The sequence below is a fragment of the Cuculus canorus genome, chromosome 1 (assembly GCF_017976375.1).
Source record: "Cuculus canorus isolate bCucCan1 chromosome 1, bCucCan1.pri, whole genome shotgun sequence".
Classification (NCBI taxonomy): Eukaryota; Metazoa; Chordata; class Aves; order Cuculiformes; family Cuculidae; genus Cuculus; species Cuculus canorus.
The window spans coordinates 147,485,962-147,498,625 of record NC_071401.1 but is presented as its reverse complement, the minus strand read 5'-3'; the positions used below and the strand labels follow the sequence as shown (position 1 = coordinate 147,498,625).

Here is a 12,664-nt window from a genome sequence, read left to right as displayed (position 1 = left end):
CCTTCTCAAAAGAAATCAATCCCCAACCTTCACAAGCTGTACTGCATACTGTCCACAAATGGGTTGTCATACCATCTCAGTAGGATGTTAAGCTTGTATATTTTCTCAAGTGTCTGGTACAACAGTTTTGTGGCAATCCTATTTCAGGAATGAAAGGTGAATGTGCACTTGGTTTTTCAGAGTTTTGTATATTTATTGCTCTTAAAATCAGCTGTAAACAGAAGATGCCTGAGCAGAGTACAAACATGTAATTTCAGCATAATCTGTATGTATTTTCTCCACTTAAACAGGAGCTGCTAGATCCTCCCCAGCCTTTCAGTGGACCAAGGCATATTTTCTGTCAATAATACAGAAAACCAATGTAAAGGTTGTTACAGCACTCAGCTAGCATTAGCAGGAGTCCAGTGCAAAAAGCACTGCAATAGGGAATCTTTCTTACTTGTACATGCCATCACGTACTGTAACTGGTTCTGGGTTCCATCCAGTAAACTGAGTTACAGTTTAAAAAGTGGAGAAATGCCAGCGGGTTCTACTACAGATGAACCAGTAAGCTTGATAAGGCTAATGAGTGGCCATAAAAGCTTGACTTTTCAGTATGCTAAACCTCCCCTACTACTTCATTGGCTTAGAAGCTTCAAATTGCATCAGACTCGCCAATCTAAGTTTACGGCTTTTATTCTGAAGGACACTTACACTGCATCAAAATTAAGAAGTCATAAGCATTTTGGCGCACAATCGATGAACAACAGTATTCATCATACATTTTTTAATGCTGCCTACAACTGCTTAAACAAAATCAAACGAAAGTGTTAAAGGAGTACAGTATTTCACGTGGATTTCTGCAGCTGAGACAGTTGAACAAATATTTTATCAGTTCTAGTTTTCACAACGTAAGTAAATTCTGGTCACTGTTGTGAAGTCTGAACTTTGCTTGATCTTTCTTTTAGACCCAACAGTTCTGTTTTCAGTTCTCCAGGCTTAGGAGGTATTTCAGGTATACTCTGTTAAAAATAGAGAAAAACGAAACTCACAAAATAGTAAGTCAGCATACTCAGTAAGAGACAGCATTACAACTAAATTCTGATTATAATGCCCCATTTTTTAGTAGAGTGTAATTCTTACATGCAAAATATCTACACCATGTCTACATGTTTCTTTGGACACCTCCAGGGAAGGACACTCCGCCACTTCCCTGACAGCCTGTTCCAATGCTTCACCACTCTTTTGGTAAAGAAATTTTTTAATATCTGATCTGAACCTCTCCTGACACAACTTGAAGCCATCTCCTCTCATCCTATCACTTGTTAACCTGGGAGAAGAGACCAACACCCACCCCTCTCTACAACCTCCTTTCAGGTAGTTGTAGGCAGTGACAAGATCTCCCCTCAGCCTCCTCTTTTCCAGGCTAAATAACCTCAGCTCCCTCAGCCACTCCTCATTAGACTGGTACTCCACCCCCTTCACCATCTTCATTGCCCTCCTCTGGACACACTCCAGCACCTGAACATCTTTCTTGTAGTGAGGGACCAAAACTACAGTATCTGAAGTACAGCCTCACCAGCATCAAGTACAAAGGGACAATCACTTCCTTACTCCTGCTGGCCACACCATTTCTGGTACAAGCCAGAATGCTTGTATCGTAAAAACACATAAATTCTTAGGCATCTATCAATTATTTAAGCCGCATTGCTTAAATCTTAACATGACAGCTCAAACATGGTGCTTTTTTACATTATTTCTGATTTCAAAATAGCACTGTTTTTAGAAAGACAAAAAAGTATTCAAAAGCAGAAGAATGAGCTAAGGCTTACAATCAGACAGCCTCAAGGGACCCATTCATCCATTAATATCCCTGACCGATGACCTCATCTGGAGGCCTTGGTTCTCTGCGACTGTAATTTTCACAGTCTTGACTGTCACTGTTTCTAAAGTAAACTTTTTATCATCTTCATTTCCATTACTGTGGGAAAAAGAGTCTATTTAACTCTAATATTGCCCCTTCTCACCACTTTTGCATGCTCTTATCAAAATCCAACTTCCTACAGTAGAAACACTTTCTGGAGAAACCTGCATAACTTCGTTATTTTTGGTACCATGTTGCAAGTCTGAAGGCAGCTCCCAAGAAAATACCTGGATACCTGGTCGCTGCTTCTCCAGAGGCTGACCACAAAAACACAGAATGCCAGGTTGGAAGGGAACTCAAGGATCATCCAGTCCAACCTTTTTAGGTGACATGCAGTTTAAATTAGATGGCCCATAACTTTGTCAAGCTGAGCCTTTAAAGTACCCAGTATCGAGGAATCCACCACTTCCCTGGAGAGATTATTCTGATGTTTAATTGTTCTCATGGTGAAAAATTTTCTTCTGGAATCTAATTGGAATCTCCCCACGAGGGAGCAACTTAAACCCACTACCCCCTGTCTTTTCCATGTGAGTCCTTGTAAGAGGGGAGTCTCCATGCTCTTAGTGGACACTTTTTATGTACTGACACATGGTAGTAAGGTCTCCCCTAAGCCTTCTCTTCTCAAGCCTGAACAAACCCAGTTCTCCCAGCCTTACAAATCATAGAATGGTTTGGGTTGGAAGGGACCTTTAAGATCATCCAGTTCCAACCCCCCCTGCCATAGGCACGGACACCTCCCACTAAATCAGGATACATCTGATGTAGCCTTGAACGCTTCCAGGGATAGGGCAGCCACAATTTCCCTGGGCAACCTGTGCCAATGCCTCACCAGCCTCAGCATGAAAAAATTCTTCCCCATGTCTAATGTAAATCTTCCCCCTTCCAACTTAAAGCCATTAATTCCCCCTCATCCTATGATTCCATGCCCTTGTAAACAGTCCCTCCCCAGCTTTCCTGTAGCCCCTTCAGGTACTGGAAGGTCGCTATAAGGTCTCCTCGGAGCCTTCTCTTCTCCAGGTTGAACAACCGCAACTCTCTCAGCCTCACCTCATAGCTGAGGCGCTCCAGCCCTCTGATCATCTTCGTGGTCTCCTCTGTACCCGTTCCAACAGCTCCATACCCTTTTTATGTTGCAGTTTCCAGATCTGGATACACAAGGCCACCCTATTCCTCAGTCCCCCACCTCCCAGGGTCTCCTTTCCCACATCCCCGGGGAAGCGTGTATGCCAGGTTTCCTCACCCTCTGATCACCTTAGCGTCCCTTTCCTGGACCCTCTTCCATCCTTATCCGCACTTTTCTTTCGGTTTTTTTTGCGTGTAGCCCCCCCCACGCTGCACTCCGGGACCACTTTGTGCAGGGGGAGACCCCACACGCCTCTACCCTAAACCCGTCCCTCCCCGTCCCCGGAGCCCCCGCACTCACAAGGTCTGGCAGGTAGTACCTGTGCACCACCTCGGCGCCGGCGAACATGGCCAGCATGCTGGCCGCCAGCGCCTTCAAGTAGACGGGCCAGGGCACTCCAGCGGGCATAGCCGCGGGGCAGCTCCGCCACCACCCGACAACGCACACACGCCGGAAGTACGTCATCCGCCCAGCGCGCGCACCGCCCAGGGCCGGCCCGGCCCACCGCAGAAGGGGTGGGGGTGTGAAGGAAACCCGGATGACGCGAGGCGCGCCGTGACATGAGGTCAGGCGTGACGTGAGTCGCAAGAAACCCAATCCCGCGAGCTGAGTGGTCACTTCTGCCCCTTTAAGCCTCCTCGCCGCCTCGTTCTGAGTGGCCGCTCCCGCGCCCGTGAGCCGCCCCCCACCTCCGCCCTGAGTGGTCGCTCCCGTCCTACAACCATACACACCTCTGAGCCGCCTTCTCCCCCTGCGCCCCCTAGTGGTCGCTCCCACCCTGTGAGCCTTTCCCCCCCGTGTCCCGAGTGGTCGCTCCCACGCCTTGCCCCGCCCCCTGGCGGCCCCCAGCCCGCGCGCTGCTATTGGCGGTCGGCGGTCACGTGACGCGGCGGTGCCGGGCAGGTCGGTCGGGGCGCTGAGGCGCGGGGGGCGGCGGGGACAAAGGCCGGGGCTGCAGGCGACATCGGGGGCTCCAGTCATGGAGGCCGAGGAGCTGGGCAGGTACCGGCGGGGGCCGGAGCCGCGCTCGGGCCTCGCGTTAGGATTCGGTGTTGTCCTCCTTTCCACCGGGGCAGAGGGAGAGAAGCCGGGCCTGGGCCGGTCTGGGGCACAAAGCGAGGGGGCAGCTCCGTGCGCCTTTTGCGGGGGAGGGGGAACACAACCTTCGTGTCCCGCTGGTGCGAGTGGACGGCCTGATCCAATGGGAGGTGTCGCTGCCCATGGCAGGGGGTTTGGAATTGGGTGATCATTAGGGTCCCATACAACCCAAACTATTCTATGATTCCCTGACAGGGCACCACCCGCGCAAACTGCTCCTCCAGTGCCCCTGTCGGGGAAGGTCAACATGGACAGGAACAGTGTTTGTGGAACAGTAAACAGCAGGCCCCATGCTCAGGAAATAGGGATGTTCCTATCCTTTTTTCCATGTCCCTTTTGGGACATTTTAATGTCCCTTTTATCTTGGAGAAGAGGAGACTGAGGGGGACCTCACAGTAGTCTACAGTTTCCTCAATAGGGAAGGAGGAGGAACAGGCGCTGATCTCTTATCTCTGGTCACCGATGGTAGGACCTGAGGCAGGAAGACGTCCTAGGTGAGGTTTAGGTTGGATGCTGGGGTAAGACTCTTCACCCAGAGGATGGTGGAGCACTGGAACAGCTCCACAGGGCAGCAGTAATGGCACCAATTCTGACAATATTTCAGAAACATTTGGCTGCAGCGTCTCCTGTACAAGGATAGGTCCAGAGAGCTGAGGTTGTTCAGCCTGGAGGAGAGAAGGCTCCAAGCAGACCTTATAGCAAACTTCCAATACCTGAAGGGGGCTGTGAGAAAGCTGGGGAGAGACTGTTTGCAAAGGCTTGTAGTGATAGGACTAGGGGAAACAGGTATAAACTGGAGAGGGGCAGATTTAGACTAGACATAAGGAGGAATTTCTTTGTGGTGAGGCACTGGCACAGGTTGCACAGGGAAGTTGTGGCTGCTCCATCCCTGGAGGTGTTCAAGGCCAGGTTGGATGGGACCTTGGGCAGCCTGATCTAGTGGAAGTGTCCGTGCCCATGGCAGGGGATTGGAACTGTATGATTTTTAAGGTCCCTTCCAACCCAATCTATTCTATGATTCTATGATAATGCCCTCAGATATATGACGTGAATGTTGGGGTTGTCCTGTGTGGGAACAGGAGTTAGCCTTGATGATCCTTGTGGATCCCTTATAACTCTGGACTTTCTGTGATTCTGGGGTGACGGTGTTGGGTGAGGGAACTCCGTGGGGAGAGGGGGGAAATATGTGGGGTTGTGGGTCATAGGATGGGGGCCTGCAGCTGTGGGTAAAGTGGGATTGACGTGTGTCGGGGAAGGGGTACGTGGAGCGTGTGTGTCATCAGAGTGGGAGGAGGGGGAGCTGGCTTCTTGTTGTGTTACTGCCTGTGAATGTCTCTCTTTCTCGTCTCTCTTCTTTTTCTTTCATTTTTAGTGTTAGCTGAAGGGGGTGGATTTAAATCACTGCCTTTTCCTCATGGAAGTGGAAATATTTACTTATGTTATCCATAATGTATACTTCAGTAACAAAATAGTGTGTTTCTGACATGTACAAGGAAAAAATTATCTGATAAGAATTACATATGAGGATTAGAGGTGGAGTAAAAGCTGTCTTTCATCTTGTTACTGTGTGCTTAGAGGACTTGTCCATGATAGAGTGCAAATTTTCCTCTGTTTAAAGGGAGTTTTATTCCCTTTAAAAGAAGGAGACGTTATAGACATAAAATATAGGAAGATGTGTTACAATAACACTTTTTGTTAGAGACTGGTTTTGGGTCAGATGCTTTCACATCTTTCTTACTCTGTTCTGCTTTTATAATTGTTTGTTACATTATGAACTGGATTCAACATGTCTCTTTGTATTTCCTAATACAAACCTGAGGATCAGTTTTGATCTGTTCAGTAACTGCAGGAGTATTTTATATATAATGGAACTCTTCCAGCAGGGAGGGTGAGGTATTTACTGTACCCTGAAAATCTCCTGTGACTTTGTTAGGCAACTTCCACTGGAATCTGACAGACCTCTGTTCACATTTATTCTTCTTGATTCAGAGCGGGTATCTGGTTCAAAATCAGTGGCCTGATCTCAAGACTATGGATTATTCTGGCATAGATCTGATTGACAATGGGATTCTTAAATATTCTTGAGTACCGATTGTGTAATAGAGAGTGATTCATTCTTTTGAGCTATTTTTATATAGCTAAAAATTATTTGGTTTTCTTATGAATAGCTTTGAGATGGTAAAATTGTTTCCTGAAAATTTACTGTTTGTGAAATCTTGTTTTATGTATTTTTATGGCTGTGGAATCTATGGACAAGAAGGCGGCTGTGTAGGTAGAAAGGGATGACAGCAGGAAGCAGAAGCTTGTGTTTTGGGGTATGAGGGCTGTATGTGGCAAATAAATGTGTGGAGCCAAAGAGCTTTGTATGGAAAAATATCTTTGTGCATGGAAGGAGACTGAATCACAGTGTATGTGCACACTTTGTGTAGAATAAGTGCAATATTTGTGTTAGGATCCAGTGTGGGATAACTGGGCAACCTCTGCCACACTATTTGTTAAAGCGGTTTAATTATCTGCATGGCGACTAATGCTGTGCTCATTCGTAATGCTTTGGAGCCCAGAGTGATTCATCCATTCTGTATCATATCAGATAAAATAACTGATGTAACATTAAGAAAATCTTAAAGTTGAAGTCCAAAGAGTTTTAACTTGCCTGCGTTGTAAATTGTCACTATGTTCGATAGACACTTTGTCTTGGTAATGTGAGCTACCCAATGTTCTGTTGAAAAAAAAAAAAAAAAAAGAGAAAAGCTCTATGCTTCACTTACAAATGTTGTGATTCTTCCACATTATCGTAATCACCAGAGAACTGTGCTGTTAATGTCAGGTTTAACATCACTTGATACCAGCTACGCAGTCAGACTGCTCAGTGGATTTGGATAATTTTCTGCCTTGTTAATAGAGTTGGTGGAGAATTTAAGTGTGCAGTACATGACAGCTTTGATGAGATTGATGTTTGTGGTCTATTTGATCCATCGCTAAATTTCAGAATTGTTGATAAATCAACTCTTTTTCTCCCCTTCTAAGATATTACGCCTACCTTCAGCAAGCTCAAGCTTTTTACTCATTTCCATTCCATCCAATGATGACTGCAGCGCCTAACATGGAAATCATGAGTGAGCAGCTGACTCTAGAGGGCATTCCAGAGCCAAATATTGCTGAGGAGCCTCCAAAAGGTAGTGTGACTGGGCTATGCTAAGTGAGCTAAAGTGTTAGTAATCAATTGGGGGGGAAAATATTTCTTTAATTTCTGCAAGAGAAGTACAGTATAATACTGTTTACTTTAAATATTTTTGTTTAAATGGTGTTTTAGTGGGTTGTGGTAAACACAAATAGATAATTGCTTATTTACACTAAAGATTGTTTGCTTTTAGTGAGGCTTATTTAAATAAATGCTAACAATGCTGGTAAGTGTGCTGTATGTGACACAAGTTTTGTACTTTATGCACTTGTACATGGCCTTTCTTTTCTTCCGGTAGGATTTTGTACACTTCAGCTTACACTAACCATGCCAAGAGAAGATCCCTCATTCAGTTACTCTTATGCTTGCTCTTTACCACATAAAAAAGGCAGAGTTCTCCACCATGAATAAGTTTTCATTCTATAGCAAATATTCACACAATGAGTTTCATATTACTCGTAATGTACAGGCGCAGGTCAGAGCTCTCTGTACTGAGGTAACCTGTCGGTCAGTTCATTGCTTGTTCAAGTGCATCCTCTTCAAGTTTTCTTTTTAACTTGTAAAGCTTGGCCAGATGATCATGGGAAGAAGACCTCTAGTTTAAAACAGGTGCAACTGCTCTATTCATTCACCACAGTTAGGATGCATCTGAAGTGCTATGCATTTAGGCTTCTTTTGAGCTTTATTATTTGATAACATGACCTCACCGTGAACACGCTGTTTGCACTTTCAGGTGTTTTCTGACAACCATAATCTTCTGTTATGGAGCTGTTCCCTAATATTTTTGCAAGAATTGCAAGTTGAGTAAGGCCTTCAGAGGCAGGGCTTGAAGATTTAATGAATGTGAGTAAAATTTAGAGGAGCAAAGATTTGGAGTTCAGCTATCTCCTGATGGTTTTCAGATGGTTTTTAAGATTACCATCTGAAAGGCTGCCCTGGTAGTGTCCAGTTGGTAGGAACCTGATCAGCATGAGAGTTAGGAGAACGTTATCCTGCATCGTTTGAAACACATCAAGCTTGGAACAGTCAGAGTATCTGTGGCATTTTGGCATCATGTGAAAAAACTCCTAGTTCTTCAAGGGGTAAGAAAGAGAAGCTGCTTATGTGCCTAACCAAATCTGTGCCTTTCTAGTGCCTTCTTCATTGTCATTAGACTACAGCTTGAGTAGTGTTAACTTAGAGCTTTCCTTAGTAGGTGCTCCAATGACGCAGTGGGAATTTCACATGACCTTTGTCCTTCTTGTAAGAAAGCTGAGTGCAAACAAAACCAACCTCAAATAAGTTTGCAGACTTAGGGCCATACCCTAGTGGTCCACTTTATTTGTTTCTTATCTGAGGGAGTTTAATCTAGAAATTTCCTAAGTAAGATGAGGTCTGAATTTGAAAGTAATAATTACCTTGGCTCTTTGCTGATTGCTGCCAAATATGTTTTCATACTTTTGAAGTTGTGTTCTGCAACTTGACATTGTTAATGAACATGGATAGAGGGCAATATCTGGGTGGCCATGTCATGACCAGTACCTGTGCTGATTGAAACCCCAAGCTTTAGGGGCCTGAAGATGAGGAAGTTTCAAACGAATGAACAGGGACTACTTTATGTTTGCATCTTGTAAATCAAATTTAATGTTTGGTGTCACTCATTCAGATTGAATGAAGCTGTCATACATTACCTTGCTGTATGGTGCACTGGACAATGTCCTGTAAGAAATAAATTGTAAACAGTTTATGCAGTCTCCACTCTGTGTTTGTGTTCCTGGCAAGCTTAAACCTCATGCTGTAGGTAATCTTTGAGACCTTTTGTCTTTAACGTGCTCTTCAGTTTCTTAAATATGTTGTGTGATTTGTATCAACTTTCATATTTAGAAGCTGAAATGTGGGTAGTAGACTGGAGCTTACTGTTGCATTCCTTGTGACCTAAACTTTGATGGTTCTGGCACATCCTTCAAAAGAAATTAGGTTGTTTCCAAAGGATTGTTGCATACAGCATGTAAACAACATAACCCAGTCATGAGGTTATTCTTGTGTGTGTCTGTGTGGTGCAGAGACATTCAAGGTAGCTCTGTGTTGAGCCTGCAAAACCAAGATTCATCTGATAGTTGTTTAAATTAATGAATTTCGAAGGTAAATTTATTTGCCTGATTTCTTTTTGTATCCATACATCTAGCTCAGTCTTATCAACACTTGTGATATTAGAAATGTACAAAAAGGATATTTGCTTTGCGTTTCAGAAGTTAAAAAAGGAGGAAGGAAAAGAAAAGCCAAAGTAACTGAGCCAAAGCAACCCAAAAAGCCTGCTGCTAAAAAAGAAAAATCAGCCAAGTCAAAAGGCAAACAAGAAAAGATCACGGATAGTTTTAAAGTCAAAAGAAAAGTGGACCGTTTTAATGGTGTATCTGAAGCAGAACTTCTGACCAAGACTTTACCTGATATTTTGACCTTTGATCTGGATATTGTAATAGTAAGTAACTTACAGTTAAAAGATCAGGTAGAAAAGTGAACAGTCTGTACTCACTGGTTATGATTTACATTCCTTCTGCTTCCTTATCTGTATTGCTTACATGGCAAGATCTTGCAAGATAAAGTACATAAACTGTTTCCTGTATATAGAACTGCTTTGCATTTTCTGTTAAAAGTCAGAGTAAAATAGTTCTAATTTCTGAGAAGTCTAAGGCTTAGGTATAGTAAATAGTTATGAGAGACTGTTGCTTCACACTTTATTTACTGGAAGCACCACACCAGTGACTGGAAACCACACTGTGAGCTGCTCTTCTGATATTGCACATCTAAATGAGACACTGTCAGTTTTTTAAATAGTGATGGAAGGTACTGTTAACACAGGTTTGTTTATTGACAGTAACTTAAAGAAAATTGAATAAGCTTCCTTACTGTATCTCAATTAAATTCCTGACTAGCAAGCCATGCTCTCATCATTAAAATGGGCTGGTGTCTTGGTTTGTAGATTGGCATAAACCCTGGCTTGATGGCAGCTTACAAAGGACATCATTACCCTGGACCTGGAAACCATTTTTGTATGTCTTTTTTTTCCTATTCTATTTATAGAATTTACAGAACTTTTTTAGAAATTGTGGCATTTTAATTAAGCTGGTGTGGGATTTGTTTTTCGCTTTTAACCATCCAGGAGTGATTTAAACCTGTAACTAATTCTGACAAATACTGTACCTAAAAAGGAATATAAGAAGAATAACCAGTGACTTTCAGTGCAGGCTTAGAATTGTCATGTAAGGATGGTTTACCAGATCGTGTTACCAAATAACTTCTTGACATGTTAGTGTGCAACATAAGGAATAAAAAAATAAATCTGTAGTACTTGAGTTACCAAGGGTAAGTCAATAGGCATCAATTTCTGACAAAATAAAATCACACACATTTTCCAAAAAATCCATTTCAGCCAGCCCTATTCTGTTTGCATTTATTCATGTCTTCTAAACAAGCTTTCTAACTGATGAAAAAGCAAAAAACATTGCCCTTTCCCAGCAGGCATATGCATCTAGCATACCTGAATCTCCAGACAGGTATTTTTTCTAGGTATTTGTAGTAACACTTTCTGAAGTATCTTATCATATAGAAAGATCATACCTGAACTCTGTTGAAATGGTCTGATTTGGATACTGGGAGCCTTTCTAGCTGCGGTAGTAAGAAGCTCTAACATGGGCTGATTTTCATCCATGTCATACTCCAACTAAAATGCTTCTGGTGTCCAACAGACTTGTCAGTCAGGTTTGGGTGTTTTTCCAGTGTTCTGCAGACTATCCAGACTCAGCCTCCTTTACTGAGAAGCAGACCAGATATGCGTGTTCTGACGAATCCAGGTGTTTGTAACCTTCCTGGATCCATAGATGCTAATTTGTGATTAATTTGTACTTTCGAGGTGAGCAGTGGACATCACCCAAACTGTAATTTTGTAGGCTAAATGTCAGTGCAAGGTGTCAACTGGTCCTGTCAGAAAGGCCCAGTGCAAGGAGAAGCTGTGGCAAGGTTGTAAAAGAAAACCGATACTTGTGTTTGCCTTATTCTTTCTCAAAAAGTCCATATTGATCACATTGACTCCTTGCTTAAGTGAATCACAAAGTCTCAAGCTCTTTCCTGAACTTTTAGAATAAAAGCCTGGTTTGTGTACATAAGATCATGGTGAGGAATTCCTGGTTTTCACTAGGAATTTTTTGTGCTCTTGCTGTAGGTAATTTGGCTATTTAAAACTTTTCTAGATAGGACAATACAAATTAATTCATGTTCTGTTAACACAGACTCTCCCTTCAGCATTCCAGCACTCTGATAGTTGAGGTGGGTTTTTTGGGAGTTGTTTTCTTTTCCTTAGAAAAAGTCAAATGCGTATTTTCGTATTTCACAGGGAAGTGTCTGTTCATGTCTGGTCTGAGTAAAGAACAGCTGAACCATATGGATGACCACACCTTGCCACATAAATATGGTATTGGATTTACAAACATGGTTGAAAGGACAACACCTGGAAGCAAAGACCTTTCCAGGTAGAATAACAAGGGGGAATATTGTGCTTTTTAATGATTCAATAGCTGTGATTATAATTTTGAGTATTTTCTTTTTTTAGCAAAGAGTTTCGGGAAGGAGGGCGGATTCTGATGCAGAAGTTACAAAAGTACAAACCTCGTATAGCAGCTTTCAATGGAAAATGTGAGAACTTCGATTTTAAATGGATTTGTTCTATCGGTAGCTTTTTTTTTTTTTGTCCACTTATCCTATTGTCTTGTCATTTTAGGTATTTATGAAATTTTTAGTAAAGAAGTTTTTGGAATAAAAGTTAAGAACTTGGAATTTGGACTGCAGCCTCACAAGGTGCCAGATACAGAAACTGTAAGTATGGATACTGAGAAAGAAAAACAGGTCACTCCATTTTGGTTACTTCAACACCAATGAAGTCTCAATGTGTTCACACACTTTGGATAATACCAAAGCTTGCCCAAAGTACAAGGGACATGAAAGCTGTTACTTAAACAGAGAAAGTGGGGTAGTGCAATTTTCAGATACACCTTTAATGCAGCTTCTTCAGACTTGCAGACTTTATTTGGGAGTTGATGTATTATAGTCAGTAGGTTAGCGCATTCTATGAAGACTACCTAAAATACAAATAAAATATACATGCTTTTATGATAACTGTCAGCTACTTTCATCTGATTCTTTGTGTCTAGTTCCCTGTATATTTGCATTACTGAATTTTCATACCAAACACAGCTGAGGTGCTAGTCGTGCTACTGTCAAGGAGAAAGAAGTCCATTGTTGTACTGTTACACAGCACAACGTTACTGGATCTGGGCATGCCCAAGCACTTCCGTCAGTCTTCTTAAGCTAATTTGCAGCTTGAAAT

At 42.8% G+C, this 12,664-nt stretch overlaps 2 protein-coding genes across 3 annotated transcripts in view; one reads left to right on the top strand and one right to left on the bottom strand.

Annotated features, from left to right (window-relative positions):
• Nucleotides 1-170: 170 nt before the first annotated feature.
• On the bottom strand, nucleotides 171-3,504 carry CUNH12orf73 (chromosome unknown C12orf73 homolog). Its single transcript, XM_009561991.2, has 2 exons — nucleotides 3,327-3,504; nucleotides 171-1,001 (listed from the first exon to the last, which is right to left on the bottom strand). Exons 1-2 carry the CDS (start codon nucleotides 3,489-3,491, stop codon nucleotides 906-908), a joined length of 261 nt encoding a protein of 86 aa, XP_009560286.2. The 5' UTR covers nucleotides 3,492-3,504; the 3' UTR covers nucleotides 171-905.
• A 299-nt stretch (nucleotides 3,505-3,803) lies between these two features.
• Nucleotides 3,804-12,664, top strand: part of TDG (thymine DNA glycosylase) — a 13,692-nt gene continuing 4,831 nt past the window's right edge. The window contains exons 1-7 of one of the 2 annotated variants that reach the window (XM_054077481.1): nucleotides 3,804-3,929; nucleotides 7,152-7,300; nucleotides 9,534-9,763; nucleotides 10,265-10,334; nucleotides 11,675-11,810; nucleotides 11,891-11,973; nucleotides 12,059-12,153. In XM_054077481.1, the coding sequence (XP_053933456.1) occupies nucleotides 7,207-7,300; nucleotides 9,534-9,763; nucleotides 10,265-10,334; nucleotides 11,675-11,810; nucleotides 11,891-11,973; nucleotides 12,059-12,153 (708 nt within the window). In that variant the 5' untranslated portion in view covers nucleotides 3,804-3,929; nucleotides 7,152-7,206. Of the gene's footprint in view, nucleotides 4,029-7,151; nucleotides 7,301-9,533; nucleotides 9,764-10,264; nucleotides 10,335-11,674; nucleotides 11,811-11,890; nucleotides 11,974-12,058; nucleotides 12,154-12,664 lie in introns of both variants that reach the window. The other variant, XM_054077471.1, reaches the window with a different exon arrangement.

Bases quoted from the DNA above. Each gene is read 5' to 3' on its own strand.
- CUNH12orf73 (XM_009561991.2), bottom strand. From the start codon at position 3,491: ATGACGTACTTCCGGCGTGTGTGCGTTGTCGGGTGGTGGCGGAGCTGC. The intron at 1,002-3,326 runs GTGAGTGCGGGG...TATTTTTAACAG, and splicing joins GGTACTACCTGCCAGACCTT to AGTATACCTGAAATACCTCC.